Source organism: Indicator indicator, chromosome Z, assembly GCF_027791375.1.
Source record: "Indicator indicator isolate 239-I01 chromosome Z, UM_Iind_1.1, whole genome shotgun sequence".
NCBI lineage: Eukaryota > Metazoa > Chordata > Aves > Piciformes > Indicatoridae > Indicator > Indicator indicator.
Window position 1 is genome coordinate 42,642,133 of NC_072053.1, and position 27,232 is coordinate 42,669,364.

Sequence of the window (27,232 nt, forward strand, 5' to 3'; positions counted from 1 at the left end):
CCCTGGTGGTCATGTGACCCAGTCTTACGTCAAACTGTCAGTTATGATAAGGGACACAATAAGAACAGCCCAAGCGTTGATAACCTATTTCCTGACTTTACTGAAAAGTTATGTCTAAGAGTCTACTTATGTTCTTCTTTCAGCCTCCTGCTGAAAGCAAAACCAACATCCACTCAGAATAGTTTGTAAACAGATACTCTATATTCAGTGGACATTTAAGTTTTCAATTTCCGTGATGACTAGTACGAAGACAGCTCTGTTTTGAATTGTGTGATTCAGTAACTAAAGGATGCATCTGGTAAGAACAACTTCCTGTCGAAGAGGCAGGGCAGTTGGGTGTGTAGGAAATAAAAAGCTATCTACAATTTTCTGATTTTGCATTTTAGAGACCTGAAGTGTTTCTTACTGCTACAGATAGTGTAAATATCTTCCTCACAAATGTCAAAGCTGAGTAAAAATGATGCACACTGCACACCACACTTGGAAAGTCCAAGCTTTAGTAAAAACTATGCTGTTGTATTAATCAATGCAAAGACTGGAAGAGTTCACTAGCTTCTCATTAGCATTAGTTAGCACTGTTTACTGTAATAGACAGTAAAGTTCTAGGGGTTATTGGCTTTACATACCTTGCTATCCCATTTATTTATGTTTTGCAATTAAAAATACCATCACTCATGCAAGGCTCCACGGTGCGTTACAATTAAATAAATGGCCAAAAAAGGAAAATTTATCAGTTATTTTACTCATTCCAACAGAAATATTATTATTTGTGATATCATTAATCTGTATTTGCAATACAGTCTATCTATCTAAAAGTCTATCTAGCTAAAAGAATGGAGACACAGCTAAAATCGTCAAGAGATTGTACTGCGCTGCAGAAGACTGAATTTGATTGAGTTTCCTGAAATTGCTTCTATTTGTTGCTTTTTTCCTCTAGTCTAGCCTTAGAAACCACAAATCTTCAGTAGATCCAAATCAGGCAAACAAAGGGGGAAAAGGTAATGCCATATAATTGTTGGACCAGATGATCCTTGAGGCCCCTTCCAACCTGATATTCTATGATTCTATGGTTAGCTAATCTTTCTTTAATGCACAATCCATTTAAGATATTTCTCAGCACAGGTATAAGTATTGAGTATTAAATTCAACTTAATAAAATAATCCCATCAACCATGAATAGTGAAATTAAGAAAAACTCACTTACATACCAGCTCTTACCATTTCCTTTGCCCTTTCCCTATTGTGCCCTCCCTGCACTTGTTAAGTATCAACACCTAACAATTATTAGAAGCCAATACTGAACAAAGAAAAGCAAACAAAATGGTATTAACAGTTTGTAAGACTGTAAGGGTGGGACTGACATGACTTTTTAACCAAACAATTTTATGATACAGTGACTCCCTAGATGCCAGTGAAACAAGAGATATGTTCTGTAACTACTCATGTCACAGTGTAGAAATACCTGTCATGTCAGAGCCTGTAACAGGAAGACTCATCAGCAACTACAGCAGAATGTGGACTGCACAGCTGTAATTCCTCATTAGAACCTTGTCTTCCTATCAATGCTTGTGAAAGCCTATTTTCACAGTACCCAGATCAGTAAAAGCAAATAAACCATGTCTATTGTGCTATTGGTGTTATCATGCGCTGTCTTTTAAAGCCTCATTCAGTACTTCCAATCTAAAAGAGAGTATTTCAGGCAGGTTGCACTATGATTTGTGTACTGGAAGTTCTGGTGAGCTATCACTTTGTGAAAAGTTGCCGTGTAAGTGTATGTTGCAAAATATATGTGTAACCTTTAAATTTATTATTTTTAAATTTATTATTGTGGTTACTCTAATTTAAACAGGCGATATAATGGTTTCAACAACAACAGAATGTACTCAAAGGTACGTGACAATATTTCTCATAACCAGAGAGAATAAATCTTCATAAAGAATCCTCCAAAGAAGTAAAAAATGTACCCATGACAATATTTATTCTTGAGGGGTCAATGTGCATTTAGGGTATGGTGAATGTTTAAAAGACCTTCCTGGAACTAAAACCATAGGCTTTCTAATTTAGAATTTCTCTCCACTAATACAAAATGATTGATCACCCTTAATTCATGCACCCCTTGATTTTTCTTTTCATTCGTCATGGACTGCTCTAAACCAAAAGCATTTAAAGTCTGCCACAAGAAGAGTGGTTTCTTTTAAATTGTTGTAAAGTAATGAAAGAAAATAGTAAATCAATCTCATTTCTTTCTTACTAAAGGATAACCTTTGCTCTTCTGAATTTGTTTAGATGATCTCAGGGCTCTACCTCACTTTCTGAGTAATAAACATATGTAGCACTGTAATCTCAGTGATGCCTATAGGATTTAAGTAAGTGAAGGGAATTAATTCATTAGAAGGTCTTACATACGTATATTTGTATTTATTCATGTGAAAAAGCTTTGTGGTTGAAGTATTCTGTTCTTTCAAATGGTTTCAGCAGTACATACTATTTCCTCATTTTGTAGTTATTTGTATGTTTAAACATCCACACATATAGCTCCTCCAGACACACTTGGCAAGTATACACATATATCCACTGCATAAGTTAGAAAATAATAGTGAATTCACAAGAAAGATGAAACCATGACAGTTTTTTTAAATTTAATAAATGACTCACTGGTCACCAACTGATGGTCTTAAATTAACAGAACAAGACTATGAAACAATATACATTAGAAGGGAGAACATTAGTTTCACACAGTGACACTGAAGAATTTTGCTGTTTATGATGTGTTTGTGAGTCCTAGTTTACTTTCCCTTCCCTCTAAACTATGTGGTCAAGTTTTACCATGAAAGGGAGCATAAGACACAGTGCAAGTAAACACCAAAGACTGTGATGACTCTTGAGATCCCTTTCACTTGTATTGTCCTATGACTCTGCTGAAACCTCCAAGTTCATTTCCATCTACATAAAGCCAAAAATACATAGAAGATGCATGAAATAAGCAATATATGATCTACATATCGCAAACTCAGCCAAGAGAAAATTATGTACTTCCACTACCTTCTGGCATGTGACAAGAAGTTCTTAACTTTTCCAATGAACTTTGTGGAAGGCGGAGAGGGTGTAAGCAGTGGCAAATTTGTAGAAAAAACGAATTGTGTCTAAAAACATGTGGTAAAAAAAAAAATATTATTGCACCTCTCCAAAATAACTGGATGCCAGAGACTTTTCAAAGGATACTATTTGAACTTCACTTGAATAGAAGGCCAGAAATTATATGCATTGTGTTTAAAAAGAGAGATGTTGTGTATGCGTGTTAAAATATAATGAACATACAAAGTACATCTTTTGAAAAAGAACCATGCTATGGTAATTATAACACTTTTCATTGTACAACAGTGTTGGAGAGGGAAAAAAAAATACAACAACAAAAAAAAGAACACAAAAAACCAAACCCCACACAACATACCAGGAAAAAAACCCTGAAAAATTAATGTTTGGTGAAACCACTAATTGTCATTTTCTATTTTCATAAAAGTGCACAGATATCTCCAGTAATGTTTCACTGGTTAAAAAAAATATAAAAAAAAAAAAAAAAAAGGCAAAGCATCAACTATCTTGAATAAACACTCATCTTTATGGTTTTCTCCGAACTCTCCATGTGGTGACCTTTAAAACGGACATAGTGCCATCTCGCCCTGGGAGTGGGTAGGGAGACATAGCTCCAGATGAAGCACACTTCATCTGTATCTGCAAATACTGAACAGGTAGGTTTAACTGAAAAATGAAACAGGCATGTCTACCAACTGTTCCCAAGAACCAGGCCTGAGAACAAAATAGAGTGCAATAAATACCAGTGACTCTTTAAAAGTCCTTCTCTTAGTGCTACATTCAGCTTTTTACCTTTTAATGTTTTATGTGCTGTTAATTTCAAAGTCCTCTACTGTTAAGATCTATGAGCAACACAAACAACATCATAAAATATGTTACAGTTCTAATGGGTCTGAATTTATTCCTGTTACTAGCAGTATAGCATTTCTGTATATGCATGGCCTTGCCACTGACTGCAGCTAATTTGTTTGTATGGCATCATTAATGTCAGCTGTTTATTTTCACAGTTTGGTTAAACACTTCATTTGCATTAAATTTACAGCAGTAATGAGATGTGAAATTCAAAATGCTACTTGAAACATAAATGATGTAAGAAAGTAGAACAAAAATGTGAATTTATCGCATTTTAAATCAGCAGACCAATTTAAACCTATTAAACTAGGAATAACATGTTGCAGTGAGAATTTGGTTTTATACTCAGCTTCTGCAACTCCAATTAAGCTATGTAGGTTTAAAGATCCAGGAAAACCCCAAACAAAATAGTCAGAAAACAATAAGCCTGACCTTTTGCTTTAGAGATTTTGCTTATTTTTTAAACTAATTTTGAAATGAGTATTCCTTCTCTTTCTCTTCTCTAAAATCCTTTAAAAGATTACATGTATGAGTTCTTCACACATAAACTAATTGAAAAAAATATGATTATACGTTCCTTAAGATGGCACAAATCTAAGAAATAAAGCACATGCTAAACTGAATGTTTCTTAAAGGGTTCAGTTTTACTTTGAATAAACTTTATCTTCAGATGACAAATACTGAAACTCTTAGAATCCCGGTCTAATCCAAGGTAACAGTGGTAGCATGTAGGAAGGTAATATTGTAAAAGCTTCTCTATATAATTACACCTATGTGAAACTTGCCCACCTGTTGCTGGTGTAGGAAGGATGGGTCTCTTGGGCTTAGTCCCACATATCGATTGGCTTGGGATGTGCCTGAGGCTGTGTAGGCTGATTAAGGAAGAACAAAACAGATTGATAAAAATACCAACCTATCATAACTATTACCCTCTGCAGGTACAGTACAAACAAGAGAGATCCAGAGTTATGATTTTGCAATATATAGGATGTGTCTGTGGTTTCCCTTTATTTAAATGTTTATAGCAAAAGAAAAAATGTACCAAATTTGGAAAGGCATCTTTAAATTCCTATAAACTTCAATGGAAGCTGCAAGGTGTAAATCACAATTATGTCCACTATTAAATAAAAGTTCCTCTGATCAATATATTTTTATTTTCCTTAAAGTGATTAAATACGGTATGTACCATGAGTCTGAATGTCATTTCCACTACACCAGTCTAAAGGCACCAGTGAAATCAGCAAGATGACAATGTTGACAGAAAACACTAGTGCACACTTTTATGTTCTTACTGCTGTGAAGGGCCATCACAAAGGTGTAAAAGAACAACAAGGACTGAACCCGAAAGTTCAGTTTACTTATGTGATATGAAATGAATTTTTACAGACCTTTGGAAGCAAAAGGTGACATGATTGGTATTTTCATGAGAAAGGAATTATTTTTCACTCTGCAATGTAATATTAAACTTCTCTATGCACTTCAAAACAACATTTCCCCAGGCAGGAAATTTGAGGAAGTCTCTCACTGTCTGTTACAGAAGATTAAAATAATCAGTTTCTCAGGACATAGCGAATGGTAGGTGATGCTGGAATTAATTTCAGCATATGGATTCTTCACCTGTAGATCACACTCCTTTCTGGCCTCTGTCAAGAATAACTAAGTAAGCCATTACCCTCTCACAGCTTTTGTTGGCTCTTGTGAAATAAGGTGGATGGTCTTACTCCACTTTCCAGTGTGGAGATGTCAGCACTGCAATTTGCAACATCACAACCTGGAAACTTACTGGCAGACAAAGCAAAACTACCAAAATTGAATAGTCATACACAAGGATGCCAGTGAGGAGCTAGATGGGAGTACTTACTGAACAAGCCTGCTAAATATTAAACTCATACAGCAAATACAGGCAAATGAAGTTCAGTAAAATGATTTTTTTTAAAAGGTTTTACTAAAAAATTACCATAAAATTAATCAGCTATTAGAGGGAAATTATGGTGGAGGCCAAACATTTGGGTCCCCAAATGTTCTCTTACTCAAAACAATTCTGCTATTGCACTTCGGAACAACAAGTAGTGCTAATAATTTTCCACATTATTCTCATGACAACTTGCTGCCCAAGAATAGGTTTTTTTCATATTTTGATCCAATTGTTCCAAATAAAAGAAAAACTATGCCTTAAAATTTATTTGGTCTTGGTTTTTCCTTTAAGTTGACATTAACACTCTGTGTGGCAGATCTATTATGACTGATGATATAGCTTCTGAATGTCTTCATACATAATTCACGTATCAGCTGGATGTGATTCCTCATTTTTTGCTATTTTCTTCATCAATAACATAGGTTCCTTCACTTTTTTACTCTTAATGCTGCAAATACAGTTTCAAAAGACTTTAACAAGCAGATAAGATTACTGCACTGCTCTGAAAACCACAACATTGAATATGCAGCAGCTATACCCTACCTCATACACAGAACTTATTTATTTATTCAGATAAAATTTCTACATGGGGCTTCTTACATTATTTACATACTGTAGTGGAAGATCTTTAGGCAAGAAGTTACTTGCACATTGCAGTGGAAGCAAGATTAGGTTTTATTTCAAAAATCTAAGCCAAATTGTTCTAAGGTTCATGGGGAATCAGTTACTCAAGTTCCAATGAATTGTCCAAGAAACTGGGTGTCAAATTTTTCCCTTAGTAGTAGGACAATGAACAGATTAATTTTGCTCTCATGTAATGACAAATAATATGGTCAGATTACCACTGTATTTGTTCTTTTTGCCAGGTGTATTAGAAACCCTGACCTCAATTGTGACAGCTGTTGAGGTTAGGCATATTCAAGTCTAACAGGAAGAGAATGAAATAATGAACACTTGAAACTATACATCAACTCAGTTTTCTCAGTTTTTCATTCCAGATCTGTTGTCTAGAGCAACAGTTTCTCGTTTGCTGCTAAACCTAACTCATCTTAAAGGTGCAAGAACTGAACCACAAACCATGGATAAACTCTACCACTTTTTAAGATAACTTTTGCTACGCTAAATGAACAGCTAAAATACTTATATACATTTATCCATATAATTACTTGCTTATAGTTAAATAACTGCTTGTTCCAAAGTTGTTATCTTTTTATAATAAAGGTACAACTAGTTTTCCTTCTTTACATCTTGCCCACTCCTATGTATTTGTTTCACCTCAGCTTCACATTTTAATGAAAAGATGTCAAGCATCATAATATCTGAAAAACATGCAGCTTATGGTGTCTGTTAAAGAGAGACCATAAGTTAGGAACTAGATTTGCAATTCAAATACTTAAAGAAGAAATTTTAATTTAATGGACCCTGAAGAAATTAATATTTTTAAACACTGGTAGGTCTTTAAGTGTATGTTTGGAAGTGTCTCCTAAAGATCTTCACCACTCACATAAAAACTGGTAAAACTGATCATCTCAAGTGCAGATAAAAGTTCAAAGACAATAGAAATGCAGAAAGTAGTTAAAAAGCAGCATTATGCCTCACTGACCATAAGAGGAAAATTTGGAAGAGAAAAAAAATAACTCTATACATAATAACACCTTTGCTCCTATTTCCAAAATTGCAATTCCATTGAAGATAATAGGAAAAATAATATTGTCCTGTACAGTAATAAAGAGCATACAGTATTAAAGTTAGGGTTTGTTTTGTTGGAGGGTTTTTTTATGGGGGAAAAAAGGGGAAAAAAAAGAACAATGGATTTGCCATCCATTGCTGCAATGACAAGGATTTTAAATTTCATTTTGCCACATCAGTTGGTTTTGCTAAAAAGAACACAACCTATATCACCATGCAATTCTCACAGCTCGGATTCAGTATGAGTTGTAATAAGGCTTGATTTCTGTATGAAAGCTCATTGAGGAGTAAATTATTCAATCTCTGTTTAGAAAACTGACTGTGGGTCCTTGCAAAACCCTGCTGTCTCGGTGTGCTTTTCAATATCTTAACAATATCCACCTTAGGTGAGCAACCACTTTTTTATTTTTCTTGTATACTGGACAAATATGCAGGCTTTTTGTTTTAATTTTGTCATGTCACAAACACTGGTTTGTGTAACAGGATGCACTGGTTCAAATTTGGGCAGGAAAAGTTTTGCAGTCAGATCACTTTTGCTCTTCATGAAAACTGATGAGCATCCACTTGGTCAAATAGTAGGAAAAGGCACCTTTTTCTGGCCTCAATTTGTAATCTAATTGAATATTTGATGGACATTTTTGTTTCCTTAAGAAATACTTACTGGTTGCTGTAGGTGAAGATGCCTCACCTTCAGTGGATGTAGTGATGGGTTTAGTATCTGTCATGGTCAGGGTCACAGGTCGCATCGCACTGTGATGGGGAGAGGGTGCCAAAACTGGAGTAAAATGGCCAGGCACTTTCCCTACTACTTGACCACTGTTGTTAGGCTACAAAACAAAACCAAAAGAATGGCTTGTGAAACATACACATTGCGTTTATGGAACCTCCCCACCTATTTTAGGGTTTTCCAGAATGCGTGCCACTGTAGTACCTGTGTGCTGGAATGTGCCTTTCTAACAAAGCTGTGAATTTGTAGATGATATTTTCAGCAGGTAGATCTCTTTTCAGATAGGTAGTATGTGCTTAAGTAGCATTACTTCTAGTTGCTTTCTTTCTGGATGCAGCATGCATCAGATTGTTTCAATATATATTCGTTGATCTCACTGTAGCTGCGAAACACAGTAAATCCCATGATAACAGGATTAAACTGACCAGGGGCAGGTCCTAATATACGAAGTATTAAGAACAATAAATCATGCAAATCTTATATATCTATCTATATCTATCTATCTATCTATATATAGATATATCTATCTATCTATATCTTATATAATCTATACCACTCTTGCTTGGAGAACAATCAAAACTTGACCACAGTTGTCCACAGAGGTTATGCATAGTGGAAGGCTAACTGACAATCTATGTTTGGAGCAGGGGACTGGGTTAAGTTATGATGCACTATAACGCATACATCACAACATCTGGCCAAAAACCACCTAACAAAACCACAGAAGTGTTTAATAATGGGACCTCTTGAAGTCAAGGATCTAATAAAGACACTCCTCTAGATACTGGAGGTGGCCTGTGTATGACCATATGGTATAGGTCATGACGGTAATACACTACTTCCTGCATATAGGCACATCTGAATTTGGCAATGTTTACCAGTAAATGTGTATGTTTATCTAATGCTTAAATATACCTTAGACATTCTGGATGACTATCAATACTCCAGGAGTAAATAACTTGAAATAAAAATTAGCAAGTAGTGACTAGTTTTTTCAACAGTGTTTGATAACTTTTATCTCAAACTGACTGGGAGCTCTGTAAATCACAGGTATTTCAAAATACAACCACACAAACTAAAAAATACTGGGAATCTTATCAGAAGGGTCTATCTTGTCATATCTGAGATAATTCAGAGCAAAGAAATGAACTGAGAACATGATTCAACTGATACAAGGAAAGGTTAAAAGGGGTAACCATGACTATGGTAATGAAATAATAAGTGAGCTGAGACAATTACTCCAAGTATGTGCAAACACACAGAAGAGGAAGGAATTATTTAGAAAGTACAGGAAGTATAAACTCAGGGTAATGGAATGAAATCAAGGAGGAGGAAATTTAAAATTAATAGCAGGAGAAACTTACTGGCAGTACAATCTCTACTAGACTTTGCAAATGCCCCCAAGGGAGAATCTTTAGGACATTTAAAACTAAGCAAGAAGAAACCAGTAGAAAATTCAAGTGTAACTGAAGATCAATCCTTTATTCACAGGTATGTTAATCAGTTAGCAGAATAATTCCCTCTCTAAAATCACAAGCATTACAATGAAAAATAGCAGTAAAAATGAACACTAAGGAGAAAGGGCAAATAGGCTGCCCCTCTAATTAAAATAATATGTTTTTCCCTAAACATAACTGCATGTTTGCCTGCCTGTTGGATCACGGTGGGGAATGAAGAGCCATGGAATCACAAGATTTTGCAAATGCAGAAATTGGATAATATTTACTACTTTTCCATTCACGTTCCTAGTTGCATAAGTTGAGAAATTGCTATTAGAAGTTTAGTAATGGGAATGTATCAGTGGTCAGAAAGCAGCACAAAATCAAAGGAATAGCAGCTTTCACAAATAACACAAATTCCCCTGGTGTAATATATGAAGTTTATTCACAGGTGAGACTTAAGAGTTAGCTAGATCTTCCTTATTTATGCACTTGAAATGAAAATGACATGTGGGAGAATATAGACAAGACAATTTCTAGAGCATAATAGGGCCTAGAATTTTACTGAGCATCTGCTTGCATTTTTGTATAACCAATGGGTTCTAATCTGGAAACTCTGTAACTACATAGATCTTACCTAGAAAATATAGTCATTTATTAAGTCTGTGACAATAATTCCAGTCTCATTGAGATCTATCCTAGCAGTGGTCTAGGAAATTTTCTTTTGTGGGCTCTATTTTAAAGGCCTGTCAGCCTCTGAAATCAAGTGTCTAGGCAACCAGAAATCTGAATCCACTACAATTTAGAGCAAGGTATCACCTTCTACTGTTCCCTAGTGATCCCAGTCAACAGTGACACACATGAACTCCAGTTTAGTCTTTGTGTGTATGGTCCAAATGAGCAAACCTTTCCTTGCAAAGTTACAAGGCAAAGAGCATACTTACACTCTATTCTCATGTAAATCGTTTTTTCCCCTGTGCAATGCATAAGAGTGTCACAGTACCTCACTCTACTTCATCCAGATTGAGGGTTAAATACTGTCTTTGTTCAAATCCATGAATTTGCTAGTGATTCTAGTGGATGTGGATTGTGACACACACACACACACACACACATACACCCCTCAAGTGTCTAGGTTCCTATTTCTTTTGTTTTATTTAATATCTTCTTAAAAGCTAGGCTTTGTTTTGTATCTGACCCACATGTAAAACTGAGTGCAGATGCAATACAATGAAACTGAGGTCGGCAACTTCTAGACAGGGGAAAAAAAATCTCCAAAGAAAAGGGAATACTCATTACTTCATAAGTTCATTCCCTATGGTTCCAATGTTTCAGACTCTAACTGCACACTGGACTTTACATATCTGCCTTTTAACAAATTTTTTGCATATTATCACATTTCTCCAAGTATCTTCTGACTGCACTCTATGATTTACCCTGCTTTTATTTTTTGTAACTTCTAAGACATATTCTTCCTTTCTTTTTTTTTCCAGGTACTCTACCTCTGCTTTCACATTTGTAACATAACATTTGTTTTAAATTTTTTGCAATACTGTCAAATACCGTGTAGCAATAACTGTTCAGGTGTTACTGCTCACCAACAGGATAATACAAGAACAAGTAAGTACACCCAAGACACAGCATGATGCACCATGTCTAAGTACATAACTTCTCCTTTCATACTGAAAGTTTCCTGTATTTAAATCTTTAACTAGCCACAGTTGTAAATTTTTATGTAACTTTGGTACCTACTGGAGCTTTTACATATGTAATTCCTTTTCAACAATCCTTACATATGTGAACTAAGGTACTCCCTTTGAGACAGTTTGTCACGGGGAATGGTACATAGGAAATTTTCTTAAAACCTCAGTGTTTTTCCTAGGCATACTGCATTTGAAAACAGAGTTTATGAAAAGCAATCTCATACTTTCCCAAATTCTGCTACATGAATGTCATTTGCAAGAAACCTTCCTCAAATGTCCATACTTGTCTTTTTTTGCATGTACTGAACAACTGTGAAGCACTTAACAAAACTGATATTTAATTCATCATAATTAAGTTTGCAACTTAAGATTGTAAAGTAGTCCTACATATACAGATTAACTTACTGTCTCAGAATTCCTGTGTGGGCTTGTCTTCAGACTGACACTACTGCACTGGTATATGCTCAATTCACACTTCTATAGTTATCTTTGCAAACCCAAAAGTTTTTGAAATAAAGATCTAGATTCAGGACTGTGGTATTTTATAGTAGTATGAACTCACGAACACTGGCACTCTCAGTTGTCTCAAGTCTTCTGTCCTGCTATAAGTTTGCAATGCAAAGAGGGAAACTCTCAGGTAAGAAATAGCTCTCTTATGTTATCAGTTCATAATTTTATTGAAAACTGACTACTAGAAATAGCTTTTGTTACCTGTTCTCCTCCTAATATTTTCAGTTATTTCAAAAGATAATTTAGCATGGGAACTACATATCCATCAGAATTACAAGTGCAAATATTTCTAGCAAATAATTTAACACAAATTTATTTTGTCCTTATTTTAAACAAGTTCTAGGTTCTAGTCCCAGTCTTCCCTGAAACGATTCTTAAAGACAAATGCATTTCAGGTGAAAAAATCAACTGTTACCATCACCGAAGGCATCAATATGTCTTTGTGATGGATTCACAAACACAGAGATGATGCCTCAGGCATAAGCCTCAAACAAATTGCATGGAGGCAGCTGTGTTAGTTAAACAAGTTGTGCGTTTGGAAATGGGAAAGAAATAAATATAATGAATGTCTGGCAAATGTAGCCCAAATTGATGCAGGTGAGATATCCAAAGATAATAGAAATGTGACAAACATATTAAACAATCCATAAATAATATTAAATTTTTAAAATGTATTTTACATTTAAATTTGTGCAATACGTTTTTTTTAAAAAAATTCATAATTGTAATTCCAAATTCATAGAATCATGGAATGGTTTGGATTGCAATCATCATTTAAAGGTGATCTAACACAACCTCCTGCAGTGGGCAGGGACATCTTTAACTAGACCTGGTAGCTCAGTCTCATCCAGCTTAACCTTTAATGTTTCCAAGGCTGGAGTTTCTACCACCTCTATAGGCAACCTGTTGCAGTATTTCATAACCCTCATTTTAAAAAACTCTTTCCTTATAGCTATCATAAATCTTTCAGAATAAAGCCATTACCCCTTGTTCTATTTCAACAGGCCCTAATAAGATTGTCCCCATCTTTCTTAGAGACCCCCTTTAAGTACTGAAAGGCTGCAATAAGGTGTCCCCCAGAACCCTTACTTCTCCAGGGTGAACAACCACACAGCAGAGCTGTTCCAGCCCTCTGATCACTTTTGTGACTCTCCTCTGGATCTGCTTCAACAGGTCCGTGCCTCTTTTGTGCTGATGACTCCAGAGCTGGATGCAATACTCCAGATGAGGTTGCACCAGAGTGGGGAAGAGGGACGGAATCACTTTTTTTCAACCTGTGCTGTTTTGTTACAATCCGAGATACAGCTTGCCTTCTGAGATGCAAGTGTACATTGCTGGCTATGTTCAGCTTTTTGTTCACCTGTACCCTCAAGTCCTTCTCCACAGGGCTGTTTCAAGTCACTTTATCCTCCAGTCTGTATTGATACTGGAGGTTGTTTTGGACTAGGTGCAGAATCTTGCACTAGGCCTTGTTGAATCTCATGAGGTTCACACATGTCCATTTCTCAAGCTTGTCCAGGTCCCTCTGGAGGGCATCCCTTCCCTCTGTCATCTGCGCCACTCAGCTTGATGTCATCTACCAGCTTGCAGAGGGTGCACTTGATCCCACTGTCTATGTCATTGAATCTTAAATATAAAACATGTTCAAAGAAATAATCAACCAAAGCCAGAAATCATCTTAATCCTATGCATGTCCTAGGTACAGCAACATATGATACTGTGTTAGGTACTTCAGTAAGAAGTTTCAGAGCTTAACATAAATTACATCATTCCAGCTAACCACTATACTTGGAGAATAATATATTTGCATCTGAAAAGACCTTTTTTTTTTCAATAGAAAGTGTGTTGTCTAAGAAGCTTACCCTATTCTAGCCAGGTGATCAACAAATCAGAGCAGTTTAGTCAAACCGGATTCAGTGTGTTTGGGAATACTCTGCTACTCGTTTCTTCTGAACAGTTCCAGTCCCTTGTAACAGTAAAGTTCAGGTGTTACAGTGAAGAACATCACTGCAAAACCCTATGATAGTGTACAAATTTTGTAGATGAAGCTGCAGAAGACCCGGTTATAAACATTTTGGTCCCCTGCTTATACACAAAGTATGTTGGTTTAACAGTTGTCTACTAGCCACACCTATGAACCTGGAGATCATAGGTGGTAAGTTCCAGTTTTGAGTCCATGCCACTATATTCTGTATGATATGATATTAGTCTGGAGAAGAGGAGGCTCAGGGGTGACCTCATTGCTGTCTACAACTACCTGAAGGGAGGTTGTAGCCAGGAGGGAGTTGGTCTCTTCTCCCAGGCAACCAGCACCAGAACAAGAGGACACAGTCTCAAGCTGCGCCAGGGGAGGTTTAGGCTGGAGGTGAGGAGAAAGTTCTTCACAGAGTGGTTGGCCATTGGAATGGGCTGCCCAGGGAGGTGCAGTCACCATCCCTGGAGGTGTTCAAGAGGGGATTGGACGTGGCACTTGGTGCCATGGTTTAGATAGTGATGAGGTGTAGGGTGACAGGTTGGACTCGATGATCTTTGAGGTCTCTTCCAGCCTTCTTGATTCTATGATTCTATGATTCTATTCTATATCTACAGAGAGTGTCAGATGTCTCAGCAAAGTAAAAGAAACTGGAAGAAGTATCTTCACCTCTTTTTTTTTTATTGTTATATGACGCAAACCCCACCTTTTACCTTTTGCACAGGGCACTGTAATGCTACTTACATCACCTACAAATATACAATGCCTATGTTAAGTCTCCCACTGAAGACAGTCCAATGGTACAGGACGTCATTTCATCAAATATGCAGAAGACATACCCTCAAGTATTACCTATCTGAGTAATATAACAATAGTGCCTTTGCGACGTTACTAAAGAGAATGATATTATTAAAGCACAGCCAGTGAGACTGTAGAAGGTACAGTAGGGCACCTCCTCCTCAGACTGGACCTGATGGGTTCCATAAAGCATTTGTTCAACAAGAAGCAAGATCATACATCTTTCCTTTCCGCTGTTGGACACTATGGTAGCAACAGAAATGTACCTTGCCTTTTAAAGTGTCCCTTACCACTTTTCAGAAGGATGAATCTCACTAGTTTTCAATCCATGCAACCTGAGTAACTCATTGCATGTTACACAGATTTCACTTGGAGATGTCACACAGAAGCTTCAGTTGGTGTGACATGCAGCTACCTGCTTCAGAAACTAGCCTTAGAAAAGACACATTGTTTCCAGTTCTTGACTGACATTTTGTACTTCTTCCTAAGAGAAATCAAGGTGTTACCTTTTATCTATAAAGCTCTGAGTCTCATCCATTTGAGAAAGCATTTTACTCTTGATGTAACACTACTAAAACTGAAAGCAAGTGCAGTGCTTCAGCAAGCCATGTTCAAACACAGATACAGTAAGATACTCTAAGCAAAGAGCTGTCTATCCTGAATTAGAATTTTACCTGTGAGCTCACAAAATCTGAATTATTTGTCAACAGGTAGAGCACAAGGAAATCATGCTTCCTTGCGTATTTCTCTTAACAACAGGGTAAGTTTGTGGTATACAAACATGGGAAAAGAAATCTCTTTAGATAAATGTTCAAAAGATATTTTTGGGATATGTGGCATTTCCTGAACACTGGAGACTTAAAACCGTGCATTTAATACGCTAAAAATGAGCAAACTAAATACAGAGTAATTTTTTTAAAACTGGAACTAAATTTTCAAATGCCTTGTCAGTAGATACATTTAAGCTAGTACTCTGTTTCCCAATTACAAACAGCACATTGCCATATTTTATCTTCAATAATTTCTTTAAAAGTCTTCCCCAACAAACCGAAAACTATTAAACATCAATAAATAAAGGTGCTAGCTAGACCAAAGAAACTGTATCCACAAATACCACTTGTGTCACCCAATTATGATAGCATTCTCCCAGGAATCAACAGGAAATCTGACGAGTCCAAGTAGAGCCTCACAAGATTCCCTTCTCATTGCTAAACGACTGCAGTTACTGTATTGAAAAATGACAAAGCAACTGCTTGGCATTCCTGAAGAGCAGGCTTGTCTTTCATTGAACAAAAACTGAATACCCTCATCAGTTATGAGAGGAAAATACATGGCCTCATCAGCTTCCAGAAGCAGCTCTTCTCAAGCAGTTCAGTTAGATATTTCTGTCTTCAGACAAGGATAAAACCAATAAAAAGAGAAAGATGCAAACTAGCATACATTGCAACAAAGTATGTTTTAACAGCTCCAGGAATTTTAGTCGGTATGTTGACAGGGGTTAACTTGGGCTGTAAGTAAGTAACAAGTGTAAACCAACTATCGCAGTAGGAAAAGGATCCAAGACTCCCCCAAAGCAGAGGTGTTGTTACCATGCCACTGAAAACTACATATTACATAGAAGATACCACAAAATTTGATTTACAATCACCTGTAAACTGTGCCTCACATAATCCAAACCCAAAAGCTTTGCCAGATTGTCTACTTCTGTTTCCTTGGTTTAGTCAGAAAAAAAAAAAAAATCTTACTGATGCCAGGATGTTCTTGAACAGTATTCATCTTAATTGCTTCCTTTACCATTGTTTCCTTCATCAAACTTGCCGACCCTTCTTCTGTGAATCACCACCACCTTAATCATGAAATTATTCCGTTTAACTTGATAGGACATTAAGTTTGCACTTTTGGCTTTTACTTCAGCCAGACAAGTGTTGCATTTGGTGATTTGTTCAGGCTCGTTAGAAGTCTGATTTTGACACTGTATATTGATTCATACCCTCTCGATTGTTAAAGCATTTCAGGTGTGTGCAGGTCTCTGCGTGTGCATGCACACCTGTGCATACACACAGAGGAGGTGTTATTTTCCAAGATTGAAAGATTCACCTACGGCAATCTATCAGAAAGGAAACAGATGTCCAGAATTTGTGGTAGCTCTGCAATCTTCAAAACACTATACATGGATAAACACCACAGGTGGAGTAGACACATGCCAACTGCACAGATTTTAGTGACACTTATTCTGAGTAACAGGTATTGATTTATCTGTGGAGAGACCAGCATCCCATTATAACAGGGATATAGACTCACACAGTGTCTCATCCAGTAGCATGCATGCCTGCCTAACTATGATGAAAAGCATTGAAATAAGTATAATAAAAAGAGCTGAGCAGAATTGCTTAATTAGTGGAAAGCACAGCAGTTCTCAAAACCTTGGGAACTTTTCAGTCTACAAATTGGAGGCAAGTCCAGGTCTGTATCTAAAGAGGTCTACTTCTGTTCAGTACATTTGTTTGTTTATTCTCCAATCTGCACAGGGCATAAAAAACAGATATGCAAGAAACCAACAGCCACAGCTCTCCTTTGTTGGGGCTCATCCATTGTTGAAACATTTTTCATTACAGCCAAAGGGCCTGTTTGAACTTCTGACTGTTCATCACACATAATTTGGAGTATTTAACACTATGTCACAAAAATCATTCACTGCCTCACATAGAAATCTATAGGAGCTCTATAACTTTAAACTAATTTTACATAAAGTATTCCATTGAATAACAATGTCTCATTATAATCAGTGCAGCAGTAATGTAGTTAATCTCAAAGTTGCTGTGAGGAGTACAAGGATCTCAGTTGCTTGTCATAACAATCTAAATTAGTGTATTATTGAGAGACACGGAAGAGGAACAGTTCACTTTAGGTAAATGCTGTCAGGTATCCATCCTTTCTATTCCAAAGCTGAAGTTAAAACTATCACCAGAGTTCTTTTGAAATCCAAATGAGCATGTTTTGAGGTGGGAAAGTATAATTAAATTTGATGTGGTATTCCTACAAATGCAATTTTGCATTTTAAAATAATTACATTTTCTTGATTAAAAAGTCATATTTTATTTAGAAAATAAAAACTGATTTGGCTCAAAGCATGCCATTGTATCACAACAATTCCCTTTTGTCACTGAAACTTCACAGACAACTGATTCTTCTTTCCCTAAGCAAAAAATCATTCTTGCTGGTTTACTTTTGTACAGCTAACCTTTAACTGTTCTATCTAGAGAGTTTTTGATGGAATATGCAGCTCCTCTAATGCACAGTATATCTCAGAGGTGAACTTTAAGAACGAAATTTAAAGGAATTTCCACTAGTAATAGTGATTAATGATCATAAATTATGGATAATAGCTGATGAAGATGCCTGGAATTCCATACTTAGTCTTATTTAACCCCTTCCCCTCTTCTTAGTCCAATATTATCCTAATATAAAGGATATAGAAGCTGGAAAAAGCAGTAAATGGGAGCCACTTTGGCCTGTTGTTCCCTATGGTGTCCTGGCACAACAACAGGAAGTATTTTCAGTTTGCTACTATTTTGAAAAAAAAAAAAACACAGTAAAATTTTATCTTTTAAGGTCTAAAGATTAATCTTTCAACTGCAGATAGGGAAGAAAGTAATATTCTTACTGGGCAAAGAGCTGAAAGTGTTTTTCATGCTCATTGTTTAACTCCCTGATGTTACAATCACAAGACAGCACATTTGTCAACTGTCTGAAAATCAGATGTAGATGTTGCCTTTTTTCAGTGATAATCCAAAACAGAACACTGAACAATCTAGAGAGATTATCACTTAATCTGCTCTTTTAATATATATAAGCAATCAAAATGCAAGTAAAACAAGCACTGAATAATTAAAGAAATGCATAATAGTAAGGGCTTGATTTTAGTTTGCATAGTTCTTCCCTTAATATTGCCTAATTAAGATATCAGTTGAGAAAAAAAAAAAGGCAACAGAACTCTTAAAATTTTCCACACTGAATTAACATTAAGGATTTTTAATGGGTGTCTTAATTAGACTTTGTTATTCATGGAAATTTTACACAAATTTAAATCAGGTTCTGCATGCAATATTCCCAGCTGAGTCTCAGCAAAAATGCTACATGGAACTGAAAGACTTGTAATCTGTGCACAGATAGCAGTTTGTATTTGAAAGCTGACATATTCCCTTTTTTTGTTTAATTTGCATTAGTATTGTAACCAGTAAAAATCACGTGGTTGGGATTTCTCCCTTGAAAGTAAATTTTTATTTTATGCACTGTATTTGATTTTTTTAAATACACAGCAAGTCATGCAGCTGGACCAGAGCTTTAGCCTATGGAGACAACAGCCACAAAGACCTGAACAGCCCAGAGGTGCTGTATCAGGTATTCAACATAGAAAGTTTCATTCAGACTCAAATTCTATTGCTGTTGTGCCTGAAATACACATGAAAGGCTTGCCATTATTGCTTGAAAACAGATCAAAACAAAGCCCAGAAAAAAATGCAGTTACAGCAACCTCTTCATCTCTGATAAGTCATTCTTCCAAATGAATCAAACTGTTAGGAGTAGAAAAACCCGACCATTCTCTCTTCAGTTTATATTCCTGAGGTTCTTCAAAAAAACATGATAAAGCACAAGCTACAGGGAGCCAAAGGAGCCTTTCAAACAAGGCATCAAAAGTAAACAGTCTAAGCAGCAAAGATTACACTACTGCTTTTGGAAAAACTCAAGTATTGACAGACTAATTCTGAACTGCAGTTTATCCTACAGTGCAGATGACGTGCTAATACTATGTGGTGATGCTATTGTGGAAAGCAGTTTTGCACACAGCCCTTCACAAATTACTTTGCTGATGAAAGCCATGTTAATTTCCCATATCAGACACAAGTCTGGGTCAGCATAGCAGCCAGGATCTCACCTGTTACTGCAAGCTCTCTACAAAAGGAAGAGAAGCCTATTTTGTGGGTCTGTGTCTCTCACTGCAGCAATGTCTTTGTGTCTGTGCAAAGAAATGCCAGATGCCTACAAGAGAGCAAACACTACCTTGCCACAGTTTATTTTCATATACACAAGTCTACAAATACACCTGTATATCTATGGATGTGCATCTGTGTACGTACCAGCACACTCCTTGCTCCATCCTGCAGCCGAGGCTTCATGTCTGGCAGTCCTGCATGGCCACAGAGGCACCCAGCCTGCAGGAAGGGACTAGGACCTCCCGGTTAGTGCTGCCAGGTCACTCACTTTCACTTGACAGAAGAATAAGTGGGTGTGACTAACCTGCACCATTTATTATACCGTGTTGAACAGGAATACAGATGACTGGATCACTTACGTGCCAGCTCTCATCTTGCTCTGAGATCAGAAGTAGTGAGATCCCAGTTCTAGATACCCCAGAAGACACACATCCTTCATACAATTTCTTTTGGGAGGTTTGTATTGGTTTACAGTACCTGGCTAGTCTGCGGGCTGGACGGGTCGTAAGAAGGTACATAATTCTTCAGAGTATCCTGAGGATTCAGGTGAGGAGGATATCTGATCGTTGGGTGAGAGAAGTAGCTAGATGGGGCAGGAGGGAGAATAGCTTGTGCCGGAAATGGCAATGGTGAAGGTGGAGGAGGAGTTCTAGTTGAGATGACTGCAAAAGATAAAATAAAACTAAAATTATTTCTGATCTAGTTTGTTCTAAAATTCTTCACCTACATGTTACAGCAAGAAAAATAAAAAGTCTGTTCTAAATCAGAACACCGCATTCTTCATGCATCTCTACAGCAAAACTTATATGTCTTCCTTTCACATCACCCTAGGCAATGGAAAGTGCTACTGCTTCAAATTCACAAATACTGCATCTTGGTTTGTTTTTGTGGGTTATGCCATCATATTTTTTCTTTAAACAATAATCATTCTCCAGAAAAAAAAAAAAAAAAAAAAGACAGTTAAATTACACAGTTTTCCCATCTGGAACCCCAATAAACAAAATAAATATTCTGTTCGATAAATAAAGCTATCCACAGCACTCCAGTAAAGGAGACCAAAGTCACTTGGTCCTAAGAAACAGTTAGTGACTCCTCACTTCATTGCAGTCTACCTGCTTCTTGTAGGGACAGGGCAATAAACTATTCATCAACAATACCAGAAATTTTAACTGACTTGAAAATGCTAATGAACATTCAAAGCCTGACAAACTAATCCATCCAATAACAATCTCTGAAAAACAAAAAGCACCTACCCTGAACATATTTTTCTTTGCAGTATCTTTCTTTCCAGGCTCTACAAACACACACTCTATCTATAGGCTACTTGTAATGCCTAAATAACCAGCAATATTTCACAGTGAAAGGAATGTTCAGCATGTCCTGCTGCTACCTAGTTGCCCAGTGGGAAATGCAGAGTGTGCACAATAACTTGCTTTCCACCCTTACTACACATCCAGAGGGCATTTATTTGGGAATATATTTAAAAGGAGGTACTGAGTTCAATGGAAATGGTAAAAAGACAATAGTGTTTTCATTTTTACTAGTACAAAATCAGGTCTGTATAAGCAAGGTATTTTCTAAAGTGCTTACAGTTCTATACTCCATCAGTACAAGCAGACCAATGCTGCTCTTCCAGAATACACCTCATATCTTTGGGGGGCTTTGGGTTAATTTTAAAATTATACACAATTTTTGAGCTGGGACCAAATCACAATATGGCTGATAAACAGAAGGAATGTTTCAAAATTGCTGGACTTGGCAACAAAAACTATTGCTCACTGACATAGGAACAGATAGAAATTAGGTTTCCTAGCAAGTAAATAGCTCATCTACAAATTAGGTTATGACTGTCATTCAAATATATATCTCTAGAAATAATACACTAAAGCAAATATAAAGACCTGCACATACATATAGGGCCAAAAATAATTATGGAAACTTCTTTTGTGACAAGTTCAGTTTAATCACAGTTCCACCAGCTGAATTTAATCATAAAACATCAGTTACTGCTCGGACATCTGGGAGCTGCACAAAACAAACTTGAACGAGCAGAAATTTATCCCTTTCATTTCACCCATCCTCTCTGATGTACTAGAGTATTTGCAGCACATCTGCAGCATTCTGCAGAACAGCAGAAACCTTACAGAGACCAGAATGAGGCCAGGATCACTATCATAATGCAAAATAAATAGATGTTAAAGAGTTCTTATACATTAATTGAAAGATACAAACATTAAATCATGGGAAAAAAATCACAAACAAAAACTCCTCAAAGGAGAACTCCATATTAAAGAAGAAAGAGTCCTCAAATCTGTTTTAATCCTCTAGTCACCCAGCTCTGCTCAAGAAACAGACCTCTTTATAGGCATTATATAAGGAGACATGATAAGCTGCTGAGGGGAGACTTTCAAGGACTGAATCCTCATCTGAAGAATCAGGGTTATTCTCACCTCTAAAATTAAACAGACCATGATGCTGGAATTTCCCTGCTATTCCTGACAAATCCTCAAGATAACATGCACTCTGACACATTTCAAAGTATCTCCTTCACGTTATACAAGAAGTTTTAGTATGAATTTCAGAAAGCAAATTGAAAAACATTTCTCGGGACTACCTCTTTAGACATAGCATGCAAAAGAAGCACTGGTACTTATTTCATTGCGTAACACACCTGGTTGTGTACCTGGTTGTGACTTCCCTTGTGTATTAAATTCTACCTATTCTGGTATTTAAATACAACAGAGTCATAGGAAAAATAATGTAAAAGGAAGAAGGAAACACAGGGGAGATTTTTTCTTCTGTCAATTTCTTCACAGTTTACAATTTATTTTATTCACTGTTTAATCCTAAACTCTTTCTAGTAATTTACAGCACTTACACTACCTTAACTCAGTTTAATGAGTACTCTTGCAAGGATGCCCCAATCTCTTCCATTTCTACTCAAAATGCATCATGATTGAAGGAAAGAAGAACAGAGCAAACGAATAGGGAGGTATTTCTTCCTCCTCCATAATTCTCACCAGTGTGTGCAACTCCTGGGATTCCTGGGTGGTGATGCTGGGGAAAAGTGCTCAGTCTTGATGATGAATCCTGGGGAGAAGTAGGACTAAACAAAGGCTTTTCAGGTTTCTTCATCGTAGGAGAAGACATATCTGCAATAGAAAAACAATGCAACAGCGACATTAGCTTAGACACCCATCTGAGGACATCTAATGCTGTAGACTGAAGATATTTATTTTTATTGTTCTTGCATAACTGCTGTTTGGTGACCCAACTCCCCTATAACCAAAGAATAATTTTTAAACTATTGCTTTCAAACTTAAGAATTAATAATAATCCTCAAACCGATCTTTCTTCTGCAAAAGAGAAACTACATTCCTTTCATATGAGACAAGCCAAACAATGAAGAAATGCATGTCTTCAGAACCTCTCTAGACACTTCTCAGCTCCCTAAAGCATCACCAAATCATCTGCTCCTTCAACAGCCACATAATCTTTATTGCATTTTTTAATGGAACACCTACACTCAAGTGTGTAGGGTAACTGCCACACACATGTCAGTTTATGGTATTTATTATTTTGTTATTTCAAAACCCAACCCACACCCTTCCCAAAACCATAGTGAAACAATGTAACCTTCCTAAGAATAAAGAATACTTCAACTTCTCTATCTGTATTTTTCATTACTCCAGTTTCCCTTTCTTTAGAGCTCATTGTGTGAAGATAACACACTAGTAGGGACAAACGTATGATTTCTACCATGTAGAATCAGGATTGCTGATGTTACATAAATCAAAAATACTGTATTCTTTCTGAAAGTTAAAATTAATTGAAATTAGTTTGCACCAAATTATTTCAAAGTTAATTATAATATTTTTATAGGATACAGATCAATATTATAAGCAGGTTCCATTTCATATCAATGGGACTAACACATGTTTAAAGAAAAGATCATTTCTTAGTACTTTACTGGACTGGGACCATGTTACAGATGATTTTCCTACATGGACCATATTAGCCCTTAAGGTGCTATTCTGGCTAGTTTGTGAGGCATTTAGTTATCTTGGAAGTCAAAACCAGGCCTGCAAAATGTGAGTGTCTTACTGAGACCAAAACAGACTACAGTCCTTTCTGAACTGGCTGGAGTTTAAGAGTGGGTTTTCACACTGAAAGCCTTACTTAGAACTGGACCCATGAGAGTCTGCATGTCTACTCTGCTCCACCCTGCTGTCAAGCCCTAAATAGGCACTGCCACCAGACCCACATGCTCCTCTCCCTGCTCCCATTTGGTCCTGACTACTAAGTCTGCTGGTTTCCCAGATACTCTGAAAGGGTCACTGATTCAAGAGGCTATCAAGAAAACAAAATTATTCAGTGAAACATTTAGCAAGATTGAGGAATTGCTTTACAGCACAGTAATTCAGCACTCATTTGATTTTAACAGCTACTGCATGTTTTTTATTATATCGATCTGTTGGAATTTTGTATTGTTATCAAAACCACTGACTGTTGTCAGAGGCATCTCTAGCTGTCTTACAAAAATAAATGGTTGTAAGAAGAAAACAGAGGAATGATTTTTGTCTTTGAATCTATCAGCAAGAAGCAAAGTTGCCAAATGGTTACATTTTTGTTGAATACATTCTACTAAGCTAAGAAATCACTTTTTTTAAATTGCCAGACTGAATTATTTTGAATTCAGTTTTGCTTAAGCAAACCAGGATAAGAAGGCATAATAGTTCTGGAACAATTTTTTGAGTATTATGTTTTATTTTCTCCTCAAATGCCAGCCCCAGCTTCTTCACATAATTCCATCAAAGCATTAAAATTCTCACACCTCCACAACAGATGTTTAATTTTATAAAAGCCCAGGCCAAAATTAACCAGCATTTGTCTTTGTACTGTGGTTGTCTGCATGCACAATCTCTGCCTCTGCAGAAACACTGCAATGTTACAGTCTAAGAAAAATAAGAGTGCATAAAACTGTTCGTAGGCTCAGCCTCCCACTACAAACTGCAGTCATCAATCATCACAGAATATATCAGTGACCACATATAGGTCACTCTGCCACATAGAGGCTATCACAAAAGACAGAATGTACAAACAGTTTAATTTTACTCCAAATCAACAGTATTGCACTTAAGTCTCCCTAAGGAGCAAGCAAATCATGGCCTGGAAGTGGAAAATCTTTTCCTTCTGTAAAGCTCGTATTCAACAAAAGAACTCATGAAAGAAAGAGTCGCCTAGCTCCTGAAGGTCTACCTGCGTCAGCAGCTCTTATTTCTGGAACGCAACAGGGATTTAATTTGGTTGGTGACTATTACTTCATTAAACAAGCAAAGCTGTTGTGTTTTCAAAAACAAAAATATTTTAGTTGCTTGAAAGAAAAGGAGATTGGTGGATATGATAACCATAGCATTTTCTTTAAAAATATGTAATTTATTCCTGCTCCCACTTTTCCCATTAACTAAGAATTCTAGTTAACACATAGAAAATAGACAGCATAAATTACAAAGCAAACACAATGAAATTCTCATACAGAAGACCATTTCATTACCAAGGTGAATGTGACTGGTAGCATTTCAAAACAGTGACTTTAACGTACACTACACAGTAAACCACCATGAAGTACTTTTGTAAGAAGTCTCATTATATAAAGACAACTGCGACGATTAACGACTGAAGTGCAGGCATCAGATTCTTTGTTAAAACAATGCACTTTGCATTGAGAGTAGTTCAGACAGCTCCTTTTGCCCTCCCCACCCCTGTAGCTCCCCCCTTGTGTGCCTGGCCATAACAGCATTCACGCTTTTGCCACTGCCGAGTAACAGATGCAGCAGACAGGGAACACAGAACAATAACTGTTTGTATAGGTTAGGAAGAAAGATTGCTGCTGTCTCCTCCTCAACCAAGAGAGGAAGCTTAGCGCTTTAACAGGAAACACACAAATTACATTTCTTTTTAGAGTTATCAGTTACAAAAGTGTGAAGTAAAAAAAAAAATCAAAATGCAAAGCAGTTTTTCACTTTCTAATTTTGCTTGTAACAGTGTCATAAAATAAATGAGAATGAGTTAAAGTGACAGTGAGACTTCATATGATTTTACTACTGACTTCTACATAATAGAGAACACACATTTTTCTCATTTCAAAAGTCTTGATTTTTCCACATCATGCGATCTAGTCTAGTAGCTCAGCTCTATAGTGACAATTAAATAATGAATGGCAAACAGAGGTAATAAAAAAACATATAGCTTGCTCTTAGGTCTGTGTTGAAGTTTTAGGAATGGGATTCCAATCCTTTTTACTTTGAGAATGAAAATATAACAATTTCAAGTGTGATATATTTTTAGACTTCTGGGACAAATGCTAAGCACAACTGAAAACCAAAAACATATCAAAAGCACTTGGACAAAGTTATTAAAAAGTCAACATTAATTGACACTCTGTCCAGTCCTGCTGAGAATTGTCTTCAAATGTGAAAACAGGCTTTGTTTTGTTTGGGGTTTGTTTGGTTGGTTTGGTTTTGGTTTTTCACTCTGTGTTGTTCCAAACCACTCTTGTCTGTATTCTCATATTACTGCAGAGATACAGTATGTATGCCCTCAAATAGGTGGTATGTTATACATTTTGGAGCATCATATCAAAGGAAAAAGGGTTTATGCAAATTAAAAAGAATTAGATCATCTCATCTCCCAACGAGGTAAATCTGTCTACATAGGAAGGCAGAAGAGCTGCTGTGAGGCATAGCATATGTAGCCTGTTCATCAGCAGCTTGCACAAATGGTGCTCCAGATGTATAGCTGTTCAAGACAGCCTAAGGCAACAATTTTGATCAATTCAAAAGTGATAAAATGCTGCAGGGAAAGTGCAGAAATGTGTTTACGTCAGCCTTTAATTAAACTGTTGTTCACTTCCAAAGAATCTTAGGAAACACTAATGAGACATGAGTTTGGCAATTTACTCATGAAAGCAAATACACTCTTCCTCAGACTGAAGCAGCTTGTCATTCAGACAGTTCCCTGGATGAACGTCACCTTGGCAAACCACTTGGCAAGCCACCTGTTAGGAGAACTCAGCTGGAATCAAATAGTGATCCAGGGCAAATTCAAACATCCACCTGCCTGTTTCCGAACACCTGATCTTCTTTCTTGCTCACCACTTCAACACAGCAGCTTCTCTTTCCTGCTCATGAAACATGCTCATGAACAGAGCAAGAACAAATCACATACAAATACTAAATCTTTTTTAATCTAGTTTATTCCTCAAATCTTATCAATATGTTTTCCAGTGCTTATTTTCAAAAGTCTTTCTTAAAAAGATACGCTCCTGCAGACAACAGTCTGTAAGAATTCATTTACAACTTATTAGTGTAGCATCACCTCCAGAAAAAGCAAGATAAAGCAATATTCAACTTAATGTATCTAGCCATAATACAAGCAGGAAAGCTATAGAGTCCGTAGCACCACCGGCAAGCTAGAAGAGCATCCTTTCATGATAGATTTTTAAATTAATTGCTCTTTTGCCAGATGCACCACCAGCAAT

General features: G+C 36.6%; 1 protein-coding gene across 7 annotated transcripts in view; it reads right to left on the reverse strand.

Moving 5' to 3' along the window:
* Positions 1–27,232, reverse strand: part of NFIB (nuclear factor I B) — a 306,386-nt gene that overhangs the window by 16,060 nt on the left and 263,094 nt on the right. For 3 of the 7 annotated variants that reach the window (XM_054397667.1, XM_054397669.1, XM_054397668.1), the window contains exons 7-8: positions 22,713–22,844; positions 20,170–20,354 (exon numbers count right to left, since the gene is read on the reverse strand). In XM_054397667.1, the coding sequence (XP_054253642.1) occupies positions 20,170–20,354; positions 22,713–22,844 (317 nt within the window). Of the gene's footprint in view, positions 1–4,734; positions 4,818–8,210; positions 8,377–20,169; positions 20,355–22,712; positions 22,845–27,232 lie in introns of all 7 variants that reach the window. The other 4 variants (XM_054397664.1, XM_054397666.1, XM_054397663.1 and 1 more) reach the window with 2 other exon arrangements.